This window comes from Megalobrama amblycephala, linkage group LG15, assembly GCF_018812025.1.
Source record: "Megalobrama amblycephala isolate DHTTF-2021 linkage group LG15, ASM1881202v1, whole genome shotgun sequence".
In the NCBI taxonomy this organism is placed as follows: Eukaryota; Metazoa; Chordata; class Actinopteri; order Cypriniformes; family Xenocyprididae; genus Megalobrama; species Megalobrama amblycephala.
In genome coordinates this window covers 19,420,462-19,430,703 of record NC_063058.1, presented here as the reverse complement: position 1 = coordinate 19,430,703, position 10,242 = coordinate 19,420,462, and the positions used below count along the sequence as shown (strand labels likewise).

At 34.9% G+C, this 10,242-nt stretch overlaps 2 protein-coding genes across 4 annotated transcripts; one reads left to right on the top strand and one right to left on the bottom strand.

Moving 5' to 3' along the window:
• Positions 1–480: 480 nt before the first annotated feature.
• tdg.2 (thymine DNA glycosylase, tandem duplicate 2) lies at positions 481–5,516 on the bottom strand. Of its 3 annotated transcripts, none has more exons than XM_048158259.1 (11): positions 5,358–5,516; positions 4,955–5,027; positions 4,454–4,734; positions 4,178–4,371; positions 2,874–2,943; positions 2,658–2,793; positions 2,241–2,323; positions 2,069–2,163; positions 1,815–1,986; positions 1,008–1,130; positions 481–931 (listed from the first exon to the last, which is right to left on the bottom strand). In XM_048158259.1, the coding sequence occupies exons 1-11, from the start codon at positions 5,362–5,364 to the stop codon at positions 924–926; spliced, it is 1,242 nt and encodes a 413-aa protein (XP_048014216.1). In that variant the 5' UTR covers positions 5,365–5,516; the 3' UTR covers positions 481–923. The 3 variants fall into 3 exon arrangements, with proteins under 3 accessions (XP_048014216.1, XP_048014215.1, XP_048014218.1); XM_048158258.1 differs by having other exon boundaries at positions 484–923; positions 5,358–5,507; XM_048158261.1 differs by lacking the exon at positions 4,955–5,027 and having other exon boundaries at positions 484–923; positions 5,358–5,505.
• A 3,165-nt stretch (positions 5,517–8,681) lies between these two features.
• On the top strand, positions 8,682–10,236 carry lg15h12orf73 (linkage group 15 C12orf73 homolog). Its single transcript, XM_048158262.1, has 2 exons — positions 8,682–8,789; positions 10,022–10,236. Exons 1-2 carry the CDS (start codon positions 8,682–8,684, stop codon positions 10,109–10,111), a joined length of 198 nt encoding a protein of 65 aa, XP_048014219.1. The 3' UTR covers positions 10,112–10,236.
• Positions 10,237–10,242: the final 6 nt, after the last annotated feature.

Here is a 10,242-nt window from a genome sequence, read left to right as displayed (position 1 = left end):
TAATCCCAATATCACAGAAAGGTATAAATTCAGTAAATATGAAACTATTTCAACAAAAACAGTCAACATACATTCAAAAGTTTGGAGTCGGTAAGATTTTTTTTTTGAAAAAAGTCTCTTATGCTCACCAAGGCTGCATTTATTTAATGAAAAATACAGTAAAAACAGTAATATTGGTGAAGTATTACTACAATTTAAAATAACTTTTCTTTTTAAAGAAAAAAAATATTTCTGTGATGGCAGGCCGAATTTGAAATAATTAAGAAATCATTCTAATATGCTGATATGGTTAAAGAAACATTTCTTATTATTAATGTTGAAAACCGTTTAACTCAATATTTTTGTAGAAACATTGACATTTTTTTTTAGGATTCTATGATGAATAAAAAGTTTACAAGAATGTTTATTTCAAATATTAATCTTTTGTAACATTAAAAATGTTTTTACTGTCACTTTTAAAAGTTTTTTTTTTTTTTTTGTAAGTATTAATTTCTTTACAAAAATCTTACCAGCCCCAAACTTTTGAACAGTAGTGTGATTAAAGTTTCCTTTAAAAATATTTTTTTAAAAAAGAAAAAAAGAAAAAGAGGCACGAAATTAACAAATGTCTCAAACAGAAATCCTCAATTCTCACGTTCATTCAAGCTTTCAAGTAACAAAGCTTTGTTGCACACACACGCACACAAATCATATACAATAAATATTCCAGGTAACAACTCAGCATCATCACTCAGAAACATAGCCAAACATTAAATAAAACCATAAAAAATGTTTAGTTGGTCCTTCTCAGTACATGCAGTGCAGACAAACAGTCTTTGTGCGAAACTACATTTCTCAGGTGGTTCGGTTGTTGTTGCTACATCTGATGTCTGGAATCTGGTCTGCAAATGGCTGCATTGTCCACCGGTTGTCCGTTACCTGGTCTAGAGAGCTTTGACAATTATTACAAGCACCTGACACATAAAATTGTTCATATTCTTTTTGAACACAACACAATATGTATGTACCTGTATCTGTAGAAGGATGGACCCCGAACGCTTGTTGTGGTTCCCCCCATGATCCATGTGCACAGGTCTCCTCGTACTCGGGGTCATGCTGCTCTTCTTTGATTGCCAGTCTTTTGGCATCCTCTAGAATAAACGATTACAAAAGACTTTGGATAACATCATGTTTTCGAACAGCACATCAATAAACCATTTTAAAGTCACCTTGAAATCAAAATGGACTATTTGTATTTTTAAAGGGTTAGGTCACCCAAAAATTATCCCATGATTTAATCACCCTCAAGCCATCTTATGTGAATATGACTATCTTCTTTCAGGCGAACACAATCAGAGTTATATTTAAAAATATCCTTGCTCCTCCAAGCTTTATAATGGTAGTGAAGGGGGGCCAAATTTTGAAGCCAAAAAAAATGCATCCATCCATCATAAAAATAATCCATATGACTCCAGGGGGTTAATAAAGGCCTTCTGAAGTGAAGCAATGGGTTTTTGTAGGTAAAGTAAAATAACTAGCTTCCGGCAGTCAACAGTACGCATACTGCGCAAGTCGACTTGCGTCAAATGAGTAACCACTAAAGCGACGTATGATGCAAAACATTATAAAGCTTCAAGGAGCAAGGGTATTTTTAAATATATCTCCGACTGTGTTCGAGATCGACCAATAGCATCAATTCCTGATGAAAAAACAAGTCCTGCCCTACATATTTTCTTGCTCGAGAAGCTGTTTTACTTGGATATACGTCACAATAGAGAAGAAAAAACTATAGCAACTTCCTTTCCATGCTGACTTTAAATTGTGAAACTCTTCACCTTTGGCCAGAGTCACATCAAATGTGTAGTCTGTCTCTTGGATCTCCGGAGCCTTCACCACTCCCTTCAGCTGATCCCTGAGCTCTTTTAGCTTGATGTAGAAGTGCACTTTGTCCTGAGCACGAGGAAACTGGGCACAGCGTGGGCTTGATGATGGCATCAGATAGCAAACCTGGACAACAGAACCTCATATCTAATCAATATGCAACTATAAACAGGAAACTTCAAGGTGCTATCAAGAAAGAAACTCATACCGTCTCCGTTTCTGGCACTTTGTAGGGCTGCAATCCGAACTCTAAGTTCTTGGCCTTCACTCCAAAAATCTCCTTGCAAAATGTTTCGTAAATACCTGAAATATATATAAAGAGTTATATTACACCATAAATGAGAGTTTAGACTTAAATCAAAACCAAATCGAAGACTTACATTTTCCATTGAACACAGCGATTAAAGGTCTGTACTTCTGGAGCTTTTCCAAAAGCTGGTGTCCACCTTCACGGATCTCTTTGCTGCAAAACAACACTTTTTTCAAATGTATTCACATCAAGCATCTTCTTAGGACTTAACATCAAATTAGGGAAAGAACTCATTTTAAGGTGCAGTCACATTAGCAAAATTTTCAATAGTGTATCAATGTATGAAGCTCAGCTCACACAGAAGTCACGTTCAAACAAGCAGATTTCTGTTGGTCAATGCAGCGAATTCGTGAGAATCCATTGCAAAACATGAAATTTACGGTCGCATGAATTCCAACTGAAATTGACTAGATTTCATCTGCGAAAATTTGCCGTACAATAGTAAATGTGACCGCACCTTTTTTCATGGATAATGTTAAACTCTTACTTTGACAGGTCTTTACTCCCAGGTGTGGTCCTCTCCACCATATTGGTGAAGCCTATGCCATACCGTTCAGGTAGTGTCTGATCATGCATGTGATTCAGCTGTTCTTCAGTCAGCCCGGACAGAAACAAGCACTTCCCTAAGAGACATTCAAATCAAAAGACAAGTCTAAACATATAAACATCCTTTTACAAAGAAAAAAATTGGAATAATACATACAAAAATGGTTCCCAGGATTTGGATAATGCCTTCCCTTGAAGGCTGACAACAGTCCAGGATTGATGCCGATCTATAAAATTATCAAAAATGCCATACAATAAATAAATTTAAACACACACACACACACATATATATATAGATACATATATATATGTTTACAGTTGTGTGAAAAAGTGCTTGCCCCCTTCCTGATTTTTTTAATAACTGGTTGGGCTACCCTTAGCAGCAAAAACTGCAAACAAGCATTTGCGATAACTTGCAATGAGTCTGTTACAGCGCTGTGGAGGATTTTAGGCCCACTCATCTTTGCAGAATTGTTGTAATTCAGTCACATTGGAAGGTTTTCGAGCATAAACCAACTTTTTAAGGTCATGCCACAGCATCTCAATAGGATTTAGGTCAGGACTTTGACTAGGCCACTCCGAAGTCTTCATTTTTTGTTACAGCACTGTGGAGGAATTTTGGCCCACTCATCTTTGCGGAGTTGTTGTAATTCAGTCACATTGGAAGGTTTTCAAGCATAAACCACCTTTTTAAGGTCATGCCACAGCATCTCAATAGGATTGAGGTCAGGACTTTGACTAGGCCACTCTAAAGTCTTCATTTTGTTTTTCTTCAGCCATTCAGAGGTGGACTTGCTGGTGTGTTTTGGATCATTGTCCTGCTGCAGAACCCAAGTTCGCTTCAGCTTGAGGTCACAAACAGATGGCCGGACATTGTCCTTCAGGATTTTTTTGTAGACAGCAGAATTCATGGTTCCATTTATCACAGCAAGTCTTCCAGGTACTGAAGCAGCAAAACAGCCCCAGACTATCACATTACCACCACCATATTTTACTGTTGGTATGATGTTCTTTTTCTGAAATGCTGTGTTACTTTTACGGCAGACATTTTTGTCAACTTTTGTCTCATCAGTCCACAGAGTATTTTCCCAAGCAAGCAAGCACTTTTTCACACAGGGCCATGAGGGTTTGGATTTTGTTTTCCCTTCATAATAAAAACCTTCATTTAAAAACTGCATGGTATGTTTACTTGTGTTATCTTTGATTCATATTAAAATTAGTTTGATGATCTGAAACATTAAAGTGTGACAAACATTCAAAAAAAAATAAAAAAATCAGGACGGGGGCAAGCACTTTTACACCACTGTGTATATTATATATATATATATATATATATATATATATATATATATATATATATATATATATATATATATATATATATATATATAAAAACTAAATTTATACTGAATTGATAGAATAAATAAATACAGATCATATAACTCAATAACAATAACTCACAATCAGCATGTCAAGATTATGTGTGATGACGTCTGGCAGCTTTCTAGCCATGACTTCCTCCACTGACATGCCGTTGAACCGATCTAACGTCCTCTTTGCTTTTTTGGCATTCTCTTCAGCATCCGTCTTTTCCTTTACTTCGCTTTTTAGAGGCCTTCCCCTTTTCTTTCCTTTTGCTGGAGTTGTCGGAAGGGCTGAAAAACAGATATTTAATAAGTTGTACAAATGGGCTGCCGAAATATCCCAGTTAAAATGGATGTGAGGAAACGGCTGTACCAGGTTGTTGGACAGAGGGTTGTTGAGGCTGTTGAGGTTGATCCAAATATGAATCTTGATGATGCTGTTGAGGTTGATCCAGATATGGATCTTGATGTGGCTGATCCAGATATGAATCTTGGTGATGCTGTTGAGGTTGATCCAGATATGGATCTTGATGCACAGATAAATCAGTCATGATTTTGTCCTCCATGGGTCTCTCGGTGAACTGGGCGGCATTAACCATCTGGTGGTAGTGCGGCACCTGCTCCGGCTGGTACTGCTGGGGACTGGTTTGATACCTGAGAAAACAAAATTACAAAGAGAGAAACACTGCACTTACTTGAAAAGCTCAGGAATAATCTAATCTTGTCAGTGTTTTCACATTTACCATACACCTTCATATCCCATTTTGAGAGCATTTGTCGAGATGTTAATCTTAATCACATTTTTAAAAAATCACTAGTTTATTTAAAAGATTTATTAACTTTTTTGGGATCTTTTTGGGCTGGGCAAACTTACCAGTACTGAAGATAATCCATAGGGGCCGTCAGAGATGAATACTGCCTTTCTTCCATCTTAATTGGTGGTCTTACTTTAATAGATTAATATTCATGTTTATGTTACTAATATGCCAGCTGGTTAACCACACCTCCCTTTGTTTAATCTCTCGTTAAATCCGTCCCGTTTTTATTACGCTTAGCTTATCAATTAAACGTCAAAAGATAATATAAAATACACAAATTATCTAGAAATATACATAGTTAGCATCTTGTTATGGGCAGCACTATAGGATGCATCTAACTAGCTCATTGCATTCAATAAGCTAAGAGCTGTGTGTGGACAATTGGCCGCATACAAGCATAAAATAACTCGTTTCGTTACGTACAGATATATTTCTGTGCGTTTGGGTCATGAATCTTACCTGCCATATATATTCTTCAGACCTTTTCTGGCACATATCAGTATTTTATGCAGAAAAATGAGCTAAATGATGCTACACATGATGAATGAAGCCGGTGTAGGTAAAAATGTCAACAAAGGTAAAGCCTAAATTCAAAATAAAAGTCTGTTTTACTGACACAATTGCATATTTTTGTTTTCAAAGCTTTGCATTTTATTTATTTATTATAGACAACGATTTAAAAATTAACATTTTAAAACATCAATATAAAGTACAATTCTTACCGAACTTAAATTCACACTTTTGCACAATAAAACGTTAGTTTTCTAATGGCTGGCTTCACATTGTTGGACTCTACCATTATTTACAAAGGGGAATTTGTGTTTTTCTCTTCATACATTTATATTTAAATCGCATCTTATGGTGTGCATGCAATTACTAATGTTCACATACGTGTAGAATAAAGTATTTAATCAATTTAATTATTTTTCATCAGTTGCTTAGTGAAATTAAGGCAAATTATTATTTCAGTACACCCTATGATAAATATGATTTCCAAAGCAAACATGTGAGACATGTAACAAGAACCTTTACTGCTGAATGTCGTACAACAAAACCACTCCGTAATGTTATTTCGACTGTAACTTAACAAGGTTAGTATATCGTTCTCCAGACTTTATCCTACTTAACGTGGGAAATATAATGCTGTTCTTATTTAATAGCACATATACTTCATTTGTTGCTACGTTTAAGATAGCTAGTAATGATAAAATGACCTTATAGCAAAAACTGATGTTTTGAAATTGACTTATAAAATACTTATGTGTCACTTGAAATGCTTACTTTTAAGCTGCACTGAAACAAATATAGATTTAAAATATACATTAAATAATTTAAAACAGTGGCAATGGGTTAAAGGATTAGTTCACTTTCAAATTAAATTTTCCTGATAATTTACTCACCCCCATGTCATCCAAGATGTTCATGTCTTTCTTTCTTCAGTCGAAAAGAAATTAAGGTTTTTGATGAAAACATTCCAGGATTTTTCTCCATATAGTGGACTTAAGTGGAGCCCAAACGGTTGAAGGTCAAAATCAGTTTCACTGCAGCTTCAAAGCGCTCTACACGATCCCAGACGAGAAATAAGGGTCTTATCTAGAGAAACAATCACTAATTTTCTAAAAAAATATAATTATATAAGCTTTAACCATAAATGCTTATCTTGAACTAGCTCTCTTCTTCTCTATTAGAATTCCGGCAGTGTAGACACTGCTAAGTGTATTACTGCCCTCCACAGGTCAAAGTTTGAACTAATTGTTATCAGTGATGGGAATAACGGCGTTATAAATAAACGGCGTTACTAACGCCGTTACTTTTTTCAGTAACGAGTAATCAAACGAATGACTTTTTCTCCGTTACAACGCCGTTACCGTTACTGACAAAAAAAATGCAGCGTTACTATAATTGAGCTCACTGAAGCGGTTTTCATCCGAGTAAGCTCTCTCTCAGCCATAGGACCTGCAAAGTTTTTTTCTCTGGTGTGTGCTGCGGTAAGTCATACACAAATATAATTTTAAACTGATAATAATGTATGATGCGCTGTGTGTGTGTCTGTCAGAGCATGCGCGTGAATCGCGAGCTCAAACCAGAATACCCTTTTTGATGCTTGATCGAAAATATGTGAAATGAGTTTTTTTTCTAGTCGACTAGTAGTTGTTCATTTAAGCTATTAGTTGACTAATCACATTTATATTAATTTAATTTATTAAATACTGGAGAGAATAAACTATAATAAGGAGCGTTTACATAATAAAGGCTATATAGCACTCAATGGCACGCATAATTGCCATAAAGAACCGGCAAAAGTAATGATTATGAGTGTGACAAAAACAGTAAGGAGACATTGTTTATTAATAAAGTAATGTTTTCTGAATCAGTGTCGGCTGCAAAGATGAAGTTGACATTGCTGATTCTCATTGCTGATCATCTGCTCATATGGACGCGCCTAGAGAGATAATGCACATTTCATTCGGATTAGGCTACATAATCAGAGTAGCCTCTTTCTTTTCGTTTTTAATAACTTCATTTTCGTTAAAGTAGATATTTCAAGCATTCTATAGATATATTTCTCATGTCTGCGAGGCAAGCAGCCTCTGAGTTTCGGTTCATTTAAGACGCGCTCCAGTTCACGCGCCAGTGATCGCGCCCGCGCCTCCATGTCATGATTTTATTGTCTGCTATATTTGCTTGTTATATATTAAATCAAAGCAATTTGTAGATGAAACATTGATTAAAACTAAGATACAATTTGTACAAAACGAAATTCACTTTAAAGAAAGGCTTTCTACAAAGCAAAACTTAATGAAGTGGTAAAAATCTTATCTGACCCACTCCATGTCTCCCGATATATTTGCGCAGCATCTTACTCATGCTGTTCACTAACTTTTCATAATCGAATAAATGGATTTAAAACATAACATAGGACTATTTAAACATAAATATGAAACTACGTTTTCTTTAATGGCTACCAACACAGTACAGAGAAATTTCATGTCGTGAGCAAGAGCGGATCATGAGTCAGGAGTCGCATCAAGAATAATTTATTCTTAGATTTATATGTAATATTGGGGGCATTCAATTTATTTGGCATATTTTTATTTTTATTTTATTTTTTTAAAGTAACGCAATAGTTACTTTCCCTGGTAATTAGTTACTTTTATAATGATGTAACTCAGTTACTAACTCCGTTACTATTTGTGAGAAGTAACTAGTAACTATAACTAATTACTTTTTTAAAGCAATGTGACCAACACTGATTGTTATATACTTGCACTAGCATATTGTATATGACAGTTTAGTTCAAACTTTGACCTGTTGAGGGCAGTAATACACTTAGCAGCATCTACACTACCGGAATTCAAATAGAGAAGAAGAGAGCTAGTTCAAGATGAGCATTTATGGTTAAAACGTATCAAATTTGTATTGTTTTTTTTAGAAAATGAGCGATGGTTTCTCTAGATAAGACCCTTCTTCCTAGTCTGGGATCGCTGTAAACTGTCATTTTGACCTTCAACCATTTGGGCTCCATTGAAGTCCACTATATGGAGAAAAATCCTGGAATGATTTCATCAGAAACCTTAATTTCTTTTCGACTGAAGAAAGAAAGACATGAACATCTTGGATGACATGGGGGTGAGTAAATTATCAGGAAATTTTAATTTGAAAGTGAACTAATCCTTTAACATAACCCAAACATTGTTAGTGGAGCAATTATAACTTTTTTCTTTCTTTAGGTTTAAAGTCTCTTAATTGGCAAAACATTTGTCAGCCAGCTGAGATTTAAGGATGCCAGCAGGTGTATCATGGCCACGATATCTAAGGATGTTTGCAGCCAGTGTGTTGTCAATGTTTGCTGGAGCACAGGTTGTGCATCAGTATTACCGTCCTGATTTAGTAAGTTTCCAGATCAGGTTTTGTGCGTCTTCATTTGTTTAGGTGTTTGTCTGTAAATATGAATTGCCATTTGCAACCCATTTTATTTCTGTAATTTGGGATTTTAAAGGAATAGTTCACCCAAAAAATTAAAATTATCCCATAATTTACTCACCCTCAAGCCATCCTAGGTGTATATGACTTTCTTCTTTCAGTTGAACACAGAGTAATATTAAAATGTTAGTTCACCCAAAAATAATGTCATTTATTACTCACCCTTAATGTCGTTCCACACCCGTAACACCTTCGTTCATCTTCAGAACACAAATTAAGATATTTTTGGTGAAATCCGATGACTCAGTGAGGCCTGCATTGAGAGCAATGACACTCTCTCAAGATCAATGTACTAAAAACATATTTGAAACAGTTCATGTGAGTACAGTGGTTCAATATTAATATTATAAATCGACAAGAATATTTTTTGTGCGCCAAAAAAAAAAAGTCACATGATTTCAGCAGTTTAGGCGTTTGATAGGAGATCCGAATCACTGATTCGAAACAAAAGATTCATAAAGCTCAGAAGCTTCATGAAGCAGTGTTTTGAAATTGCCCATCACTAGATATTGTTGAATAAAGTCGTTATTTTTTTTTTGCCACACAAAAAGTATTCTCGTCGATTTATAATATTAATATTGAACTTTATAATATTAAGATAGAACCACTGAACTCACATGAACTGCGTTTTTAGTACATTAATGGACCTTGAGAGTTTGAATGGCTTTGCTCTCAATGGAGGCCTCACTGAGCCATTGGATTTCAACAACATCTGAATATAAGATATTGGTCTTACGGGTGTAGAACAACATGAGGGTGAGTAATAAATGACAACTTTCATTTTTGGGTGAACTAACCCTTTAAATAATTTCCTGGCTCTTGCCAGCTTTGTAATGTCATTGAATAGTGCCTGAATTTTTGAAGCTCCAAAAAGCACATCCACCCATCATAAAAGTAATCCATTCTAATTTTTGTAAGATAAATATCCATATTTAAAATGGTGAGTAAATCATGGGATAATTATCATTTTCAATTTTAACTTTATTTTAATTACATTCATCAATACATGTTATAAATAAGTCCAGGAACGTACATTATAAAAATAAATTAGATAAATGATAATTTCATGTTGACTATAAACATTAAGTCCGGCATAAACAATGTTTTTATTTATTTATTTTATTCTTCTTAAATCATAGACCATTCCAGAGGTCCCACCAAAGCCTGGAGAACTGCGAACAGAACTTCTTGGCTTGAAAGAAAGACAGACAGACTCTGAGAAACAGTGACCCATTGATTTGTTTTTCATAGCTACTGTGTATAGAAACATCTTTTTTTTTTTTTTTTTTTTTCAAAGCCTGAGTAAAATGGTACAAAAGTTATTTTATTCTGTGAATAAAGTTATTTACATGTGTACTGT

Coding starts and splice junctions, on each gene's coding strand:
- tdg.2 (XM_048158258.1), bottom strand. Junction 4,735..4,954: donor ATGGATTATCTTCAGTACTG/GTAAGTTTGCCC, acceptor TTGTTTTCTCAG/GTATCAAACCAGTCCCCAGC. Junction 2,794..2,873: donor AAATCCTGGGAACCATTTTT/GTATGTATTATT, acceptor AATGTCTCTTAG/GGAAGTGCTTGTTTCTGTCC.
- lg15h12orf73 (XM_048158262.1), top strand. CDS start 8,682: ATGCCAGCAGGTGTATCATGGCCACGATATCTAAGGATGTTTGCAGCC. Junction 8,790..10,021: donor AGTATTACCGTCCTGATTTA/GTAAGTTTCCAG, acceptor CTTAAATCATAG/ACCATTCCAGAGGTCCCACC.